The sequence below is a fragment of the Rhinoraja longicauda genome, chromosome 5 (genome assembly GCF_053455715.1).
Source record: "Rhinoraja longicauda isolate Sanriku21f chromosome 5, sRhiLon1.1, whole genome shotgun sequence".
Taxonomy (NCBI): Eukaryota; Metazoa; Chordata; class Chondrichthyes; order Rajiformes; family Arhynchobatidae; genus Rhinoraja; species Rhinoraja longicauda.
In genome coordinates this window covers 10,104,226-10,123,589 of record NC_135957.1, presented here as the reverse complement: position 1 = coordinate 10,123,589, position 19,364 = coordinate 10,104,226, and the positions used below count along the sequence as shown (strand labels likewise).

The 19,364-nt window shown below is 48.1% G+C and overlaps 1 protein-coding gene across 1 annotated transcript in view; it reads right to left on the bottom strand.

Annotated features, from left to right (window-relative positions):
- Window positions 1-1,751: 1,751 nt before the first annotated feature.
- The window catches only part of LOC144593398 (myomesin-2-like), a 114,419-nt gene continuing 96,806 nt past the window's right edge, over window positions 1,752-19,364 (bottom strand). Inside the window, 14 exon segments of the mRNA XM_078398902.1 lie at window positions 1,752-2,853; window positions 5,276-5,331; window positions 5,447-5,469; window positions 5,611-5,647; window positions 5,900-6,063; window positions 6,628-6,641; window positions 6,643-6,719; window positions 9,979-10,017; window positions 11,571-11,658; window positions 12,743-12,856; window positions 14,798-14,865; window positions 16,045-16,104; window positions 16,196-16,340; window positions 17,835-17,971. Coding sequence (XP_078255028.1) covers window positions 2,506-2,853; window positions 5,276-5,331; window positions 5,447-5,469; window positions 5,611-5,647; window positions 5,900-6,063; window positions 6,628-6,641; window positions 6,643-6,719; window positions 9,979-10,017; window positions 11,571-11,658; window positions 12,743-12,856; window positions 14,798-14,865; window positions 16,045-16,104; window positions 16,196-16,340; window positions 17,835-17,971 — 1,370 coding nt within the window. The 3' untranslated portion in view covers window positions 1,752-2,505.

The following is a 19,364-nucleotide window of genomic DNA, read 5'->3' as shown; positions in this document are numbered from 1 at the left end:
TGGCTCCCGACATTGAAGCCCCCGCCGGGCAGAGAAAAACCCGCGGCCTATTCCAGGCCCGCCAGACGGTGAAAGGTCCGCGGTGGGCCGACCCAAGCCCCGCGATTCGGGGCGGGTGAAGACGCTGCCGTTGCCGGAGCTCCTGATGTCGGCCCCCATCTGCCTGCGAGCTTCCGACGTCCACGCGGCCGAAGTAGCCTCCGAAGGCGGCCAGCTCCGCAGATGGTGAGTCTGGTCCGCAGGCTCTGCGAACCAGAGCCCAGGTGGTCCCAGGTGGAGGCCGCCAGCTCCAGGTGTTTGGCCGATGGTAGGCCGCAGCGGGAACGGAGACACCACCCAGGAAACAAAGGTTGCGTCTCCGTTCGGAAGAGACAATTTCACAGTCCCCCCCCCACCACATAACACATAACCACAAAAAACACTACATCATATCTAAACACTACAATTAAGACAAAAAACACAAAAGACAAACATAGAAACATAGAAAATAGGTGCAGGAGTAGGCCATTCGGCCCTACGAGCCTGCACCGCCATTCAATATGATCATGGCTGATCATCCAGCTCAGTAACCTGTATCTGCCTTCTCTCCATACCCCCTGATCCCTTTAGCCACAAGGGCCACATCTAACTCCCTCTTAAATATAGCCAATGAACTGGCCTCAACTACCTTCTGTGGCAGAGAATTCCACAGACTCACCACTCTGTGTGAAGAAATGTTTTCTCATCTCGGTCCTAAAAGACTTCCCCCTTATCCTTAAGCTGTGACCCCTGGTTCTGGACTTCCCCAACATCGGGAACAATCTTCCTGCATCTAGCCTCTCCAACCCCTTAAGAATTTTATATGTTTCAATAAGATCCCCCCTCAGTCTTCTAAATTCCAGCGAGTACAAGCCCAGTCTATCCAGTCTTTCTTCATATGAAAGCCCTGCCATCCCAGGGATCAATCTGGCGAACCTTCTCTGTACTCCCTCTAAGGCTAGAATGTCTTTCCTCAGATTAGGCAGGCAGGCCGCAGCTGCTGGGGCAGCGCAGGCACATGATAATTTGAATCTGATCACGTACTTTCAATCATCTTAGCTTCACTTTCTTCTGCCAGACTTTCTACCCTTTAGGGATTCAGGAGGCTTGGGACTCGGAAGAAGTGGAGGGGCTGCAACCCCTCTCTTTACCACAGGTATTGCCCCCTCCGAGTTTGACACGTACAGCGACATCGATCGTCTCGCCACCAAACTTGTGAATGAACCCAAGTTGCATAAACCGTCCATGTGCACAAGACACCTGTCTACCTGCGCTCACCTCTGTCAACTGGTTGACTTAGATTGTTTTATTTTCTCAGCTTCCTCAGAACTCCCCCTCTCCCAAGAGATCCTTGAAGTGAGTACAGAGAAGAGAGAGAGAGAGAGAGCGCTCAGAGTGAGTGAAGATCTGTTGCTCTTTGCTTTCATACACACACGTTGTAATTGTGAAGATAGACATAAAATGCTGGAGTAACTCAGCAGGTCAGGCAGCATCTCTGGAGAAAAGGGATGGGTGACGTTTCAGGGGTCAAGACCCTTTTCCAGACTGTGTCCTGTTATTGTTATTACAATAGTGTTGTTATTGTGCTACTGGTGAATCTAATGATAATATGAATGCCATGGTGCAGAAGGTTTATTTTACGTGTGATTCGAAGCAAAATTTGATTCATGCCTCGACAAGAGTGGAAGACGGGAACACAGGTGAAGATTCAACATTGCCGTGAAAGGCGTTTTTTATTGGTGCAAAGCATGACAAAACATGACGAACATTAGTCAAGTGATGTGATATCTGGCCAAGGGTTGGTGTTCACTTGCTTTGTTTTAGCCCTTTGGAAGTAGCAATTAGTTTGAAAGGGCCCTCTGAGACTCATTGTCACCCTCTGCCTCGGTGCAAGTATGCTTCCACGATCAGCAAAAGAGATGCATTCACAGCCTCTGCCTGGGGCCTGTTGCATTGATAAGCTATGTCCCTCTGTAAGCAGCCAGGGATCGGTATCGTTCACTAATGAGCATCAAAGTGGAGATCTGCTGCTTCTGCAACTCCTTGGCCTTAGCAGGGAAGCTGGATAAGGTTGTGGTTGGGTCAATGAGTGACTTTGTCAACACTCATTGACAACGTTAGCTCGGGGGGACAACACTGAAACCCCCCTCAGTGTCCAAGCTCTTTGCCAACATTCGCCAAGTGGGCCGGCACCGAAACCCTCCGTGTCAAAACCAACTAACACACATCACCAGTTTTAGCCAGTAGGGCCAGCACTGAAAATCCCGTGTGTCAGCATTCATTGCCAGCATTCACCAGAAGGGCCGGCGCTGACGTGACTTGACAAGTTAAATATTAGCACCATTTAAAGGGGAAATGCAGGGGGAGGGGGGGGGGGCAGCCTAAGAGGGACTTTCAGTTTCTACATTAAGCTTCACATTGTAATAGTTCACTGCAGTTCAAGCCAAGTGTACAATAAGTTACCAAACTTCCAAACTCATCCTCGCCTCACTTTCTTCTGCCGGACTTTGTCCCCTTTGGAGCTTCAGCGGGCTTGGGACTCGGAGGAGGGGTGGGTGGAGGAGCTACCACCCCTCTCTTTACCTCGGGTATTGCCTCGCCATGTTTGTACACACTTACGGTGACATCGATGGTCTCGCCACCAAACTTGTTCCTGACGTTAATGCCATAATTGCCCGAATCGTCCGTGGTGATGCCCTTGATGGTGAGGGAAGCAAACTTGCCCTGCTCCAGCGTGGCATAGTGGCGATCGTTCAACTCCAGGTCCATGTCGTTCTTCAGCCAGGTCACCTCAGGGGTCGGGTCTCCGAACACAGTGGAGGTGAGGCTCAGAGTCTGCAGCACACAAGTGAGTTAAAACCCTCATCAACCCCCTCGCATCATTTACTGTTGTAGAGTCACGCAGCGCGGAAACAGGCCCTTCGCCCACCGAGTCCATGCCGACCAGGTTAACTTACAGAATAATGAAAGGCATAGATAGGGTGGATGTAGTGAGGATGTTTCCACTGGTGGGAGAGTCTAGGACCAGAGGCCATAACCTCAGAATAGAAAGGGCGCTCTTTTAGAAAGGAGTTGAGGAGGAACCTCTTGAGTCAGAGGGTAGTTAATCTGTGGAATACATTGCAACGCAGTGCTGTGGAGGCCATGTCAGTGGATATTTTTAAGGCAGAGGTAGACAGATTCCTGATTAGAACGGGTGTCAAGGGTTTTGGGGAGAAGGCAGGAAAATGGGATTTGGAGGCAGAGATCAGCCATGATTGAATGGCGGAATGGACTCGATGGGCTGAATGGTCTAATTCTACTCCCATAACTTGTGACCAGCGATCACCCCGTACATTATTTCCATCCTACACATTTTACAGGGACAATTGACAGAATAGTACAAACCTGCACATCTTTGGGATGTGGGGGGAAACCGGAGCACTCGGAGAAATCCCACTGTATCACTCTATTCACTGTATCTCGGTACACATGACAATAATAAACTAAACTAAGCCTATTAACTGTGTATAGTTACATCCCAAAGCCTCAATGGGTTGTAGTCCAATGCCATTGACAGTAATCAGCTGGGAAATGGCCAGAATATCTCTGGTTTAGAAGATAGTTTGGCCCTTCACAGTTCAGAATACAGAACTGGAATTGAGAATGCTCAAACTCTTTGTGATGGAAATAGGGGCAGCACAGTGGTGCAGCGGTAGAGTTGTTGCCTCACAGTGCAAGAGACCAAGGTTCGATCCTGACTATGGGCCTGGTCTGGACGGAGATTGACCATTGACCCTTAGAGGGAGTACAGAGAAGGTTCACCAGATTGATCCCTGGGATGGCGGGACTTTCATATGAAGAAAGACTGGATAGACTAGGCTTGTACTCGCTGGAATTTAGAAGACTGAGGGGGGATCTTATAGAAACATATAAAATTCTTAAGGGGTTGGAGAGGCTAGATGCGGGAAGATTGTTCCCGATGTTGGGGGAGTCCAGAACCAGGGGTCACAGCTTAAGGATAAGGGGGAAGTCTTTTAGGACCGAGATGAGAAAACATTTTTTCACACAGAGAGTGGTGAGTCTGTGGAATTCTCTGCCACAGAGGGTAGTTGAGGCCAGTTCATTGGCTATATTTAAGAGGGAGTTAGATGTGGCCCTTGTGGCTAAAGGGATCAGGGGGTATGGAGAGAAGGCAGGTACAGGATACTGAGCTGGATGATCAGCCATGATCATATTGAATGGCGGTGCAGGCTCAAAGGGCCGAATGGCCTACTCCTGCACCTATTTTCTATGTTTCTATTCTCCCTGTGACCGCGTGGGTTTCCTCCAAGTGCTCCGGTTTCCTCCCTCACTCCAAAGACATGCGGGTTTGTAGGTTAATTGGCTTTTGTAAATTGCCCCAAGTAGGCAGGATGCAAAAATGGGCAAACAGAGAACTAGTGTGTATGTTATTGTTCTTCGGCGTGGACTCGGTGGGCCTAAGGGCCCATTTCCACACAGTATCTCTAAAACTAAAGGTTGAAGTTTTATCCAAAATAATCCACTGATTAATATCATCTACAGATTTTTCTGTGCTGAAAAGGAGGGAGGTTGAAACAACCCGAGTGACTATTTCAAGAATTTCTGATCCAATGTACCTGTTAAATGTTACAGGTTCACAAAGCTACAAGGGGTGAAAACTGTGGTTTCAAACACCCCCCCCCCCCCCCCCCCCCCCCCCCGGTTAGAGTGAGGTACTGTAGAAACTCAGAGAGCCAGACAGCATCTGTGAAGGTAGGGAGGAGATTATTCAAAGTAGGCCTACTTTTGAGATAGATTTTGCAGTGAAGTAAAATGGAGACACTTGCAGTTGTCTCTCTTGTTCCCATTTGGTTGAAGGGATGCCATTTCTGAGGTGTCTGGATAGCATGAAGAGTAGGGAAGGGTGAAATACGTCTTGTACCTGCACTGTTTATTAGTTTAGTTTAGCGATACCCTGTGGAAACGGGTCCTTCGGCCCACCGAGACCACCTGTTCAAACTAGTTCTATCCTACACACTTGGGACAATTTACAGAAGCTAATTAACCTATAAACCTGCACGTCTTTGGAGCGTGGGAGGAAACCGGAACACCCGGAGAAAACCTACGCCGTCACAGGGAAAACGTACAAACTCCGTACAGACAGCCCCTGAGTTCAGGATCGAATCCAGGTCCCTGGTGCTGTAAAGCAGCAACTCTACCGCTGCACCACTGGTGAGCTTGGGCCTGGTGAATGCCACCGTCCCCTTTATCTTACCTTTCCTTCCATGATAGTGACCACATCAGGCAATCCGCCCAACACTTTACCACGACCTAAAGAGAGAGAGAGAGAAAGAGAGAGTGTCAATAATAATTCATGGCATCAATTTAGACCCTGTTTGGTTTTGTGTTACATCCATACAATAAATTGCAAGATTCGAACACTTACACTTTTCAGCAAAAGCTGCAGCTCTGTAAAAGAAAATCAGAAAATAGAATTTAGTAAAGTGTCAGCCTTAAAACTCAAGGACCGTTGTTTATCACTTAATGTTCCTATGTGCCGTAAAATTGTAGGGCTATTCAATGAAATATTTATAGGACATTGAAACTTACTTGAGTTTCTGGAATTCATTATATGCCTCGGTATAAACTGCAACGTAAATCAAAGAGAGATCTTAGCAAGCATCAAACAGTGAACAGATTCTATCCACAAGGTATTTATGTCTGTGTAGGAAGGAATTGCAGATGCTGGTTTACACCGAAGATAGACACAAAATGCTGGAGTAACTCTGCGGGCCATTTCAATGATGTATAATTAACAATGATTTTTGGATGCCATTACTTCAAGCTTTCTCCCTCAATCAACTCTTTCTATTTCCTGTATTTAGAATGAGAGCCTTACCCTCTCCTGAAAGATCCAGGTTCCGCTTGTAGCCCGTCTTGCCATCAAAAATCTCCATCGTGTACTTCCCCTTGTCTTTCTCCGTCGGTTCGCAGATCTGCATCCAAACCAGGTTCTTGCTACCACCGATTCTCATCTTCTCAGATGAGGCAATCTTGGCATCTCTATAAGTGCAAATGGCAACAGTGGTAGCGTCACAAGGCACAGGAATGGTCCACAATATCCCTCTCTGCACCGATCCCATCTACCTGCTGTACACCCACGCTCTGCAACTTCCCTAACCCAGTACCTGTCCAGTTTAGTTTATAGATACAAAGCAGAAACAGGCCCTTCGGCCCACCAAGTCCATGCCGACCAGCGATCCCTGCACGCGAGGGACAATTTATAATTTTACCAAAACCAATTAACCTACAAACCTGTACGTCTTTGGAGTGTGGGAGGAAACCCACATGGTCACAGAGAGAACATACAAACTCTGTACAGACAGCACCCGTAGTCAGGATCAAACCCGTGTCCCTGGTGCTTTGAGGCAGCATCTGTACTGCTGTGCCACCGTGCCGCCTAAAATACTTGGCTTCTCCCTCATCTCCCCCCATCTCACAGCAGGTGGGGGGTGTACCACTCACATGGCTTCCTTTAATGCACCTTTAACAGTGCATGGATTCAAAAACAGTTAAAGGAAAAAATTATAACATGCATGTATTCCACTTATTCCAATATACACATACTTGTGATACCAGAAAAACCTTCATATCCTCCATGTAGTACTTCAGGTAGGCCTGAAGTCTTATTCCTTCTGGAGTGCAATTTACAGATAGTCCTACAAGTTAACACATCATCAATCAATGCATACACATACCAGTTTGACAAAGCATTTCACTATTTCCCCAGTTTACGACGAATTTAATGCCAGGTTAAAAACCCTATTGAAAATTTACAGTGTGCAATTCAGACACAAAGTGCTGGAGTAACTCAGCGGGTCAGGCAGCATCTCTGGAGAGCATGGATGGGTGGCGTTTCAGGTCGAAACTTGACTGAGGAAGGGTCTCGACCCAAAACATCACCTGTCCACATTCTCCAGAGATGCTGCCTGACCTGCTGGGTTACTCCAGCACTCTGTGTTCATTTATGTATTAACCAGCAACTGCTGTTGTTGGTTTCTGCAATGTAGACGGACACCCCATGTTGAATTATTTAGGAGCCCAGCCTGATTTTTCTTCTTTCAGTTCATTGCCACTGGTGTGATATGGGCAGCACACCTGGTAGAGCTGCTGCCTCACAGCGACAGAGACCCAGGTTTAATCCTGATCTCTGCTGTCCATATGGAGTTTGCACGTTCCCCCTGCAACAGAGAAATCCCTCTAGGTTTTCCATTTTCCACCCACAACCGAAAGACGGGCGGGTTGTAAGATTTGCAAACAAAGAACTGCAGACGCTGGTTAATATAAAAAAGGACACAAAGTGCTGGAGTAACTCAGCGGGTCAGGCAGCATCTCTGGAGATAAGGAACAGATGACGTTTTCCTGTCAAGACCCTTCTTCAGATTGATTGTGGGAGGGGTGGGGTAAGAAGAAAGCTGGAAAAGGGGAGAGGCAGTACAAAGCATGACAGGTAATAGACCGACACAGGCAGATGGATGGAACCAAAGATACTAGAGGAACAAGATGGACCACTCCGTTCAATTCGCCTATACTGAAGTGTAGTACGCAAAGGAGCATAACGTCCGCCATTTTAGTAGGCAAAAGCCACCGTTCGCTCTGCCTCTCGCAGTGTAATCAGTGTTTTGGGGGAACAGTATGTGTGATGATACCATTAAAATGCAGAATATATCTCATCTATCAATTCACAGATTTTTGTTATTTTTCTTTTTAAATGTTTCTGCAAGTTTCTGCCTTCTAAAATGGCGCCGTGACGTACTGCAGTTTATCGGGTCGAGTGGTCTATCTTGCTCCACTAGTATCTTTGATTGGAACAAAGCGGCATGGTAGCGCAGCGGTAGAGTTGCTGCTTTACAGCGAATGCAGCGCCGGAGACTCAGGTTCGATCCTGACTACGGGTGCTGCACTGTAAGGAGTTTGTACGTTCTCCCCGTGACCTGCATGGGTTTTCTCCGAGATCTTCGGTTTCCTCCCACACTCCAAAGACGTACAGGTATGTAGGTTAATTGGCTGGGTAAATGTAAAAATTGTCCCTAGTGGGTGTAGGATAGTGTTAATGTACGGGGATCACTGGGCGGCACGGACTTGGAGGGCCGAAAAGGCCTGTTTCCGGCTGTATATATATGATATGATGATATGAAAGGCCAAAGATAAGGACCGAATGTGGCTGGTTGGCCGCTGTAAATTGAATGGAAGAATCTAAAGGGAGTAGACGCAAAGGTGGGGAGAATAAAATGAATGTGGGAATAAGGTATAAGTGTTACCACTGTGGTCGGCACAGACTTGGTGGGCTGAAAGGCCTGGTCCTATGCATTATGATTCCATAATTCTAACAGTCTACCTTCTATATGTTCCTTTCAGACATGGTGAAATCCTTCTCCCTACAATGCACCAAACGAGCTATTCATGACAAGGAAATTCTACCGTATGACTCCCTGATTCTAATAGAGTCATTGAGGCCTACAGTGGAAACAGGCACTTTGGCCCAACTTGCCCACACCGACCAACATGTCCCTTTAGTTCTACCTGCCTGCATTCGGCCCATATTCCTCTATCTTGTCCTATCCATGTAATTGTTTAAATGTTTTTTAAACGTTTTGATAGTACCTGCCTCAACTACCTCCTCCAGTAGCAACTCGTTCAATACACTCACCAACCTTTCAGTAAAAGGTTACCCCTCAGGTTCCTAAATCTTCCCTCCCTCATCTTAAACCTATGTCCTCCGGTTCTTGATTCCCCTACTCTGGGCAAGAGACTCTGTGTGTTTACCCGATCTATTCCTCTCATGATTTGTGATCCTCCTGCGCTCCAAGGAACAGAGCCCCAGCCTGCTCATTGTCTCCCGACAGCTCAGGCCCTCGAGTCCCAGCAACACCCTCGTAAATCTCTGCACCCTTTTCAGCTTGACATCTTTCCCATAAAATGGTGCCCAAAACTGAACACAATATTCTAAATGTGGCCTCACCAACGTCTTATACAACTGCAACACGACCCCACAACCTCTATTGAAAGCCATTGTGTCAAAAGCCTTTCTATCTCCAGTGGCACTTTCAATGAACTATCTGCCTGCACTCCTAGATCTCTCTCTGCTCTACAACATTCCCCAGAGCCCTACCATTCACTGTGTAGATCCTACCCAGATATAATACAGAATTCATCGATTGCAACCTGTTGTGCTGCTGCAAGTGAGAATTTCATTTTTCCATCCGGAACATATGACAATAAAACACTCTTGACTCTTTGATGATATCATAAGCAAGCTGAGCATAGTAACATAGAAAATAGGTGCGGGAGTAGGCCATTCGGCCCTTCGAGCCAGCACCGCCATTCAATATGATCATGGCTGATCATCCAAAATCAGTACCCCATTCCTGCTTTCCCCCCTTGATTCCTTTAGCCCCAAGAGCTATATCTAACTCTCTCTGGGGGAAGTAGAAATGAATTAATCCCATCATAGTAAGGGTGTCAACGATAGGAGAGCTTAGGTTTAAGGTGAGAGAGAGAAGATGGTTTAAGGCAGACTTGGGGAGGTGGTAGAGTCAGATACCTCGTTGGAGTTGAATTCAGATACCTAATTTGAACCATATTTAGTCCGACATCAACGTTATATCTTTGCACTAAATGTTGTACCCTTTATCTGTACACTATGGACAGCTTGACTGTAAGCATAGTCTTTTCTCTGACTGGATAGCACGCAACAAAAAAGCTCTTCACTGTACCTTGGTGCACGTGACAATAATAAACTGAACCAAGCCAAACCTTGAGACAGGACTTAAATAAGCAAGGCATACAAGGACAGGATGGAATGCAGGCAAATGGGATTAGCGTAGATGGGCAGGAGGGGCAGCAAGGATGCCGAAGGGCCTGTTTCTTTGCCAAACCACTGATGAGCCGGTCGGAGTTGGAAATGCAGACACTTACCACTGATTCTGCTCATCTCTTGGACAATTTCCTCATACACTGAAAGAGAGAGAGAGAGAGAGAGAGAGCAGTATGTAAGTTGAGGGAGGAGAGAAGAGAAGGTGGGTGGAGTGGGGGGGGCGAATGGGGCCGTAATTGAGGGTGGGCAGGGGAGAGGGGTAGGGGAGAGGGGTAGGGGAGAGGGGTAGGGGAGAGGGGTAGAGGAGAGGGGTAGGGGAGAGGGGTAGGGGAGAGGGGTAGGGGAGAGGGGTAGGGGAGAGGGGTAGGGGAGAGGGGTAGAGGAGAGGGGTAGGGGAGAGGGGTAGGGGAGAGGGGTAGGGGAGAGGGGTAGGGGAGAGGGGTAGGGGAGAGGGGTAGGGGAGAGGGGTAGAGGAGAGGGGTAGGGGAGAGGGGTAGGGGAGAGGGGTAGGGGAGAGGGGTAGGGGAGAGGGGTAGGGGAGAGGGGTAGGGGAGAGGGGTAGAGGAGAGGGGTAGGGGAGAGGGGTAGGGGAGAGGGGTAGGGGAGAGGGGTAGGGGAGAGGGGTAGGGGAGAGGGGTAGGGGAGAGGGGTAGAGGAGAGGGGTAGGGGAGAGGGGTAGGGGAGAGGGGTAGGGGAGAAGGGTAGAGTAGAGGGGTAGGGGAGAGGGGTAGGGGAGAGGGGTAGGGGAGAGGGGTAGGGGAGAGGGGAGAGGGGTAGGGGAGAGGGGTAGGGGAGAGGGGTAGGGGAGAGGGGTAGGGGAGAGGGGTAGAGGAGAGAGGGACAGGAGTGAGGGGGAGAAGGTAGAGGGAGTAGGGGGGAGGGAGTAGGGGAGAAGGGGTGGAGTAAGGGAGGGAGGTGGCAGGGATAAAAGAGGGTGGGTAAGGGAGGGGGAAGAGGGGGAAAGAGAAGGTAAGATACGTGGTTAGTGACAGTAAAGAGAGTTTAGAGAAGCAGGGGAGGGAGGAAGAGGAGGGGAGGGGGTGGAAGAGGAGGGGAGGGAGGAAGAAGAGGGGAGGGAGGAAGAAGAGGGGAGGGCGGAAGAGGAGGGGAGGGGGGAAGAGGAGGGGAGGGGGGAAGAGGAGGGGAGGGAGGAAGAGGAGGGGAGGGCGGAAGAGGAGGGGAGGGCGGAAGAGGAGGGATGGGGTGGGAGAGGAGGGGAGGGGGGAAGAGGAGGGGAGGGAGGAAGAGGAGGGGAGGGGGTAGAAGAGGATGGGAGGGAGGAAGAGGAGGGATGGGGTGGGAGAGGAGGGGAGGGGGGAAGAGGAGGGGAGGGAGGAAGAGATGGGGAGGGGGAAGAGGGGAGGGGGTAGAAGAGGATAGGAGGGAGGAAGAGGATGGGAGGGAGGAAGAGGAGGGGAGGGAGGAAGAGGAGGGGAGGGCGGAAGAGGAGGGATGGGGTGGGAGAGGAGGGGAGAGATGGGGTGGAAGAGGAGTTGAGGGGGTGGAATAGACAGGAAGAAGGAAAGTAGAGGCAGTGAGTGGAGCGGGGGGGGGGGGGGGGGGGGGGGTGAGAGCCATGTGGCCGGTGTTGGTATAGCAGACACTGACTCTGAGTGCCCACTGATGTAAAGGTTCTAGCCCTGTGCTGCTGAGCCTGAAGCCCCTGGCTGCAGACCCACACCTTGAACCGTACCTTTGCCAGCTACCTCTAGAACCGAGATATCCTGCCCTTTGTCGTCCTTCAGTGTCATCTTGTACTCCCCCATATCCTTCTTGGAGAACTAAAAAGCAGAAAGGATTGAATCAGACAGCGACTGCAGACAGCTCACCCCAAGGCACCTGGGCTCGTCCCACTCTCTGCCGCCACTCTCTTTCTCCCCACAGCTCTTTCTCTCCCCCTTCTTGCCCCACGCTCTCCCCCCACTCTCTCTCCAATGCCTTCCCCCCACTCTCTCCCTTTCCTTACCCAACTCCCTCCCTCTTGCTCCCCCTCATTCTCTCTCCCCCCTCACTCTCTCTCCTCTCTCACCTCCACTTTTTTTCCCCCTGCTCTTTCCCCCGCTCTCTTCCCCTCCCTTACCCCCACTCCCTCCCCCTTCACCCCTCATCCATCAAACACAAGGCAATTCCTCAAAGAACACCGAAACACGAACTAAAAAAAACATCAGTCGCATTCTGAACATTGATATTTTTCTGATCTGATGACAAATTGCAATGATCAAAAAATGTAGCTCTAATTTACTGTACATTAAAGTACTGAAATTAGTGATAACAGTTGAGTCTAAGTCTTTCCCATATCACATTTAATTTATCGTTAGATTTAACTTTGAGGTACTGCATGGAAACAGGCCCTTTGGCCCACACCGATCATCAATTGCCCTTCACACCAGTTCTATGTTCTCCCATTTTCGCATCCACCACCTATAAACTTGGAGTAATTTACAGAGGCCAATTAACCTACAAACCTCCGCGTCTTTGGAGTGTGGGAGGAGCCAGAGCACCCGGAGAAAACCCACGCGGTCACAGGGAGAACGTACAAACTGCATACCGACAGCACCCATAGTCAGGATCGAACCCGGGTCTCTGGCGCTGTGAGGCATCAACTCTATCACTGTGCCACTGTGCCGCCCCATCATGCAACCTATCTTGGCCTTTCTTGTGTCTGTGGAAGGGTTTCGACCCAAAACATCACCCATCCTTCTTTTCCAGCGATATACCCTGACCCGCTGTGTTACTCCAGCATTTTGTGTCTATCTTCGGTGTAAACCAGCATCTGCAGTTCGGTCCTACACATGCAACCTGTCTTGGAAGCCATACTGACATAGACCCCACAGGGCTGCCCAGGTGTAAGGAGATTCTCCTCACCTCAGTGAGACACAGCTTGCATTCCCCAGTCACCAGGTTAGGCGGAGCTTCTGCAAAGACAGCAGCAAATTCTTTGTACCAAGCAAACACCGTTTCCTTCTTCGTGTTCGCCACCTGCAACACACCATGGAGATAAAGAACGTCCATAAGTCAATAAGAGTCAAGAACGTTTAATTCTGACCTTTTTGGTCTGGGCCTCCTCCATTGTCAGAGTGAGGCCAAAAGGAAATTGGAGGAACAGCATCTCAGATTTTGCTTGGGCAGCTTACAGCCCAGGAGTATGAAATTTGATTTCTCTAACTTCAAGTAACCCCTGCATTCCCTCTCGCTCCATCCCTCCCCACCCAAGTTGTACCATCTTCAAAGTCGTCTTGTTCAGTCTCATTGTACCCGTTCTCACCTAGCACACAGTTAACAATGGCCTGCTTCCTTTATCATCGTTACTTTTTTTGGATATCTTTCATTTATTTGTCCAATATCTCTCGATAATCACTGTCTATATCTCTCATTTCCCTTTCCCCCGACTCTCAGTCTGAACAAGCATCTCGACCCGAAATGTCACCTATTCCTTTTTTTCAGAGATGCTGCCTGACCCGCTGAGTTCCTCCAGCTGTTTGTGTCTATCTTAAGCATAATCAAGGACCAATCTCACCTCGGTCACTCCCTCAATAACATCTCACCATCCCAGCAACTAATCAGGTGAACCTTTATGGCATTCCCTCCATTTTGAGTATCTTTTCCCGCTGGTACAGTTCCAGATAATGTTCAATATTCACGGCATGGTATGAACAAGTCCCCATGTATTTGTACTAAGATGTCTTCATTCTTGCAATAAGCATGGTACCACTTACTTTTAATTGGTTGCTGTACATTGAAGGCCACCAGCATAATCGAGGACCAGTCTCACCCCGGTCACTCCCTCTTCTCCACTCTCCCATCAGGCAAGAGGTACAAAAGTGTGAAAACGCGCATCTCCAGATACAGGGACCCTTTCAGCCCATCAGGCAACAGAACCATCCTCTCACCAGCTAGAGAGCGGTCCTGATCTACTTCATTGGAGACCCTCGGACTATTTTAAATTGGACTTTAAAGGGCTTTATCTCACACTAAACGTTATTCCCATTATCCTGTTTCTGTTCAATGTGGATGACTTGATTGTAATCATGTATAGCCTTTTTGCCGACTTGATAGCAAGCAACAAAAGCTTTTCACTGTACCTCACAATAATAAAAACTAAACTAAACTAATCAAATTATTACTTAAAACAGCAAAATACCTCTAAACACAAGACACAGAGATCATATCTAATTAATAAACATTCAATAAATTACTAACCACAATACTGGTGTAAAACAAAACTCCAAAGTGCAACTAAAGACAGTTCACAGTTCACAACTGAGGTTAGTGTTGTGTAGTGTCCAAGATGGTTGTTGGGAAGAAGCTATTCCTGAACCTGGACATCACGGTTTTCAGATTCCTGTACCTGCTTCCTAATGGTAGGAGTGAAATGAGAGTGTGGCCAGGGTGCTGTGGGGTTTCCTTGATATTGGCTGCCTTTTGGAGGCAGATCCTCAAAGATGGCTGGTCACCGGAATAGTAGTAAGTGATAACAACAATTTTTTTAAGTTGATTTTTCAATGTGATCACCCAAGCAGACAAGAGTGTACCTCGGTACTCATGACAATAAACTAAACTAAAAAAAATATTTTTGTTACTGCAAGTTAAAAATGCTGAAGGCCGTTTGTTACATTGCTTAATAGAGTATCATTGCACAAGCGTCAATCGAAGCAATTGCTTGTCAATATCAATGGCTTCCCGCAGCGTAACTGGCAGCCTGTGTTCTTGAAGAGACAGTGGGGTCTGATTACTGTGGGAACAGTCCATCCACGATAACCAAAATCTGTTATAAAGAGGTCCGTAATACCAGGTAGACTGTTTATGTCTAGTCTTTTCTTTGACTGGATAGACTGGATTCATATATAGTCTTCCTTGAGCATTTCACAGTGTCTCGGTACAGATGACAATAAGAAGAAGTTAAACTAAATTAAATTTTACCTTGCACATCAACTCAACGTCACATTCATCGGTCACATGCCAATGCATGTATTCTGCAAAATGAGGACCTAGACAACAAACAGAAACAGTTTAACTGGGATAGCGGTAGTCTGCAAAACGAACCAAGATGACTCATTCACTCCAGTGAAAGAATTGACCGACTGACATAGCATGGAAACGGACCTTTCGGCCCACCGAGTCCATGCCGATCGTCAATTACCCATCTGTAAGAGCATGCAAGAAAATATGAGCAAGGAAGGAAATATTGATTCTAAAACAAGGTAATTGAATTAACAAACTAAGGTAAGCCCTGAAGTTGGATTCAGAGACATTAGTTACACCAGTAAACAAACAGTAAGTCCAGTAGAGTAGAAGGACTGGCGGGTCACGTGGCCAGAAGGAAAGGCTGTGGCCTGTAGAGAGAGCCGCCGAGCCCGGCCCCTACTCATCCCCCGAGGACCAGAGAAGCCGACAGGTGGACGAAGGGAGCCGGCGACGGTGGGCACGAAAGCAAGGGCCGTTGAGAGTGTGAGCTGGGGTCTCACTGTCCACTCCCTCAAGGTTGGCTGAGGGAGGCGCCCCCGGGGCACAAAGGCTGAAGGTGGCCAGGAGAGGAGAGGGACGACGGTTCACTGGACGATCCGGACGGACGCGACGGCTGGAGGCCCTGCAGCAGCCTGGGGCTCGCCTGGATCAGGCACCACTCCAGGAGACCGAGCTCACAGACTGGAGGCCCTGCAGCAGCCTGGGGCTCGCCTGGGTCAGGCACCGCTCCAGGAGACCGAGCTCACAGACTGGAGGCCCTGCAGCAGCCTGGGGCTCGCCTGGGTCAGGCACCACTCCAGGAGACCAAGCTCACAGACTGGAGGCCCTGCAGCAGACTGGGGCTTGCCTGGATCAGGCACCACTCCAGGAGACCAAGCTCACAGACTGGAGGCCCTGCAGCAGCCTGGGGCTCGCCTGGCGACTCTTGCATGCGGACTCAGTGGGCTATTTCTATATGCCCATTGTACTATCCAGAGATAGTACTTAGGTATGGCAATACTTTACTGAACTTTATGCAGAAAAATAATTTCACAGTATGCCTGTACATGTGATAATAAAGAACCATTGAGTATTAAGACATTAACCAATCTTTTAATTGAAATGACAGATAATTACCTCATTAAAACCTATCAACACAGTGTAGGAACCTTTAAGATTGCAACAGGAGACATTGACCTGAACATAGAGTATTTGTGTCTCACCTTGTTTCCTCAAGAATTCTTTCCTCTGGAATTCCGCTTCAGCCAGAACGGCCTTAAATGCTGCAACGGACAAACCATTCCCATTAAAGCAGGTTCTCCAAAGCGTCAGTCGTTGACGTGGAACAGAGGTTGGCTCAATCATTGAACTTACCATCTCCGATCAAAACCAGGGAGGACTGGTTTTTGGCCTTGCCATCCACTATCTGGACAGTATAAGTACCTTCATTCTTGCTCGTGAACTGCTCCATCAACATCTCAATCATACCAGTAGATTTGTCAAATGTAATCTTGTGTTCCTTGAGCAAAACAAAATGTCATTACTTAACATGGTGAATATTTGTACTAACACTAACAATATTTAGAGTCACAGAGTCATACAGCATGGAAACCGTGCTTTCTGCCCAACGTGCCCATGCTGACCAAAATGTCCCATCTACACTAGTCCCACCTGTCAGCATTTGGCCCATTTCCCTCTAAACCTTTCCTATCCATGTACCTCTCCAAATGGCTCATATCCCTCTGAACTTTGACCTGCCATGCTTTGTCCTGGCCCTCCACTCCTCTAGTTTTCTTTCCTCTCACCACTACAATGGGTGGTACAATAGCACACAGGTAGAGATGCTGCCTTACAGCGCCAGGGTCCTGGGTTCAATCCTGACTATGGATGCTGTCTGTACGGAGTTTGCACATTCTCCCTGTGACTGCGTGGGTTTTCTCCGGGTGCTCCGGTTTCCTCCCACATTCCAGGAGGGTCCCTTTGTAGCAATAACTGTGTTGAGTGACGTTTCCAGCCGGGACCCTTCTTCAGACTGCAGATGCTTTAAACAAAACACAAAGTACTGGAGTAGGGAGTGAATGAGAAAGTGGAACCAGTCTGAAGAAGGGTCCCGACCCAAAATATTACCAATCCATGTTCTCCAGGGATGGTGTCTGACCTGCTGCGTTACTCCAGCATTTTGTGTCTTTCCTCAGTAAACCAGCTTCTGCAGTTCCTCGTTTCCACGTAAAAATAATTTAGTTTAGCTTAACTTAGTATAGTTTAGTTTAGTGATACGTCATGAAAACAGGCCCTTCAGCCCAATGAGTGCACGTCAACCATTGATCACCAATTCGCACTAATTCTCTGTTTTCCCACTTTCTCATCCACTCCCCACACACTCGGGGCAATTACATAGGCCAATTAACCTACAAACCCGCACGTCTTTGGGATGTGAGAGGAAATCGGAGCTCCCAGAGGAAACTCAAGTGATCACAGGGAGAACGTACAAACTCCATACACAGACAACAGCCGAGGGCAGGATCGGATCCGAGTCTCTGGTGCTTCGAAGCAACAACTTTATAGCTGTTCAACCTTGCTGCCCACTTTCCTATCCACTCCCTATACTGGGGGAAGGTTTTAACGGCCAATTAACCTACTAACCGGCATGTCTTTGGGATGTGGGAGGACACTGGAGCGGTAATAGGGAGATCGTGCAAACTCCACACACACAAGCACCCGAGGTCAGGATCGAACCCTGGTCTCTGGGGCTGGGAGGTATCGGCTCTACCAGCTGCATCAGTGTGCCGCCTTTGGTAAAAGGTCTGAAAAGCAGACTTTATTTCAGTGCAAGCTCAATGTTCTGCCCCCCTGCCGCCCAACGTTTTGTGGACAGTATTTCGCGCAGTCTCTTCACATTTGACTCTGTCAACCAAACTGGGCCAGCAATGTGCCAATAGAGGGGCGAGTCAGTTGGCGTTTTCATTCACACACCCCCACATAACCACCGACTATTGGAGAATGTGCTAGTTACCGGACTGTCGACCAGCTCCAGGTCGTTGACGACAACCTTGCAGAAAGCATCAGACGTCACATGTTCAGTCTGAAGCCAGAAACGAACTTGACCTTTATCAAATACTTTGTAGGATAATTCATGCTTCAACTGGATCACTAAATGGGAGCAGAGAAAGAACATTCTTTCAGCGACATACAACGAAAAATGATCAATCCAAATTTATAATTTAGTTTAGTTTAGAGATACAGCGCAAAAACAGGCCCTTTGGCCCACCAAGTCCGCGCCTACCACCGATCCCCGCACATTAACACTATCCTACACACACTAGGGACAATTTACTATTATACCAAGCCAATTAACGTACAAACCTGTACATCTTTGGAGTGTGGGAGGAAACCGGAGCACCCAGGGAAAACCCACGCAGGTCACGGGGAGAACGTACAGACAAGCACCCGTTGTCAGGATCGAACCAGGGTCTCTGGCACTGTAAGGCAGCAACTCTACCGCTGCACCACTGTGCTGCCCCAATACCAAATATTACAAATTTATTTTGTATTACATTTTTCCAAGGGTCCCTGGTTAAACATATAACCTATGCACTGCTTTAATAAATGTATTATTAGAATATTCTCACAGATATAAAGGAGTGGTCTTTCTGTACAATTGTTCTGATAAACTTAAATATGGGGAATTACAATGAATGAGGTTACGATTGGTTATAGATTAGGCTAATAGATTGATGAGTCACCCGTCAGACAACAAGTAGAAAAGATTCAGGAAGTCACAGGGACTATCACAACATTTAAGAAACATTTGGACTGGTATATGGATAGGACAGGTTTAAAGGGATGGGCCAAACGTAGGCAGGTAGGACGAGTGTAGATGGGGCAGGGAAGACGGTAGAACAGCAATGGCAGGTATTCCTGGGAATAATGCAGAGGTTGCAGGATCAATTTATCCCAAAGAGGCGGAAAGACTCTAAGGGGAGTAAGAGACACCTGTGGCTGACAAGGGAAGTCAAGGACAGCATAAAAATTAAGGAGAGGAAGTATAACATAGCAAAGAAGAGTGGGAAGACAGAGGATTGGGACTCTTTTATAGAGCAACAAAAGTTAACTAAAAAGGCAATACGGGGAGAAAAGATGAGGTACGAGGGTAAACTAGCCAATAATATAAAGGAGGATAGCAAAAGTTTTTTTAGATACGTGAAGAGGAAAAAAATAGTCAAGGCAAATGTGGGTCCCTTGAAGACAGAAGCAGGGGAATTTATTATGGGGAACAAAGAAATGGCAGACGAGTTAAACCGTTACTTTGGATCTGTCTTCAATGAGGAAGATACACACAATCTCCCAAATGTTCTAGGGGCCGGAGAACCTAGGGTGATGGAGGAACTGAAGGAAATCCACATTAGGCAGGAAGTGGTTTTGGGTAGACTGATGGGACTGAAGGCTGATAAATCCCCAGGGCCTGATGGTCTGCATCCCAGGGTACTTAAGGAGGTGGCTCTAGAAATAGTGGAAGCATTGGAGATCATTTTTCAATGTTCTA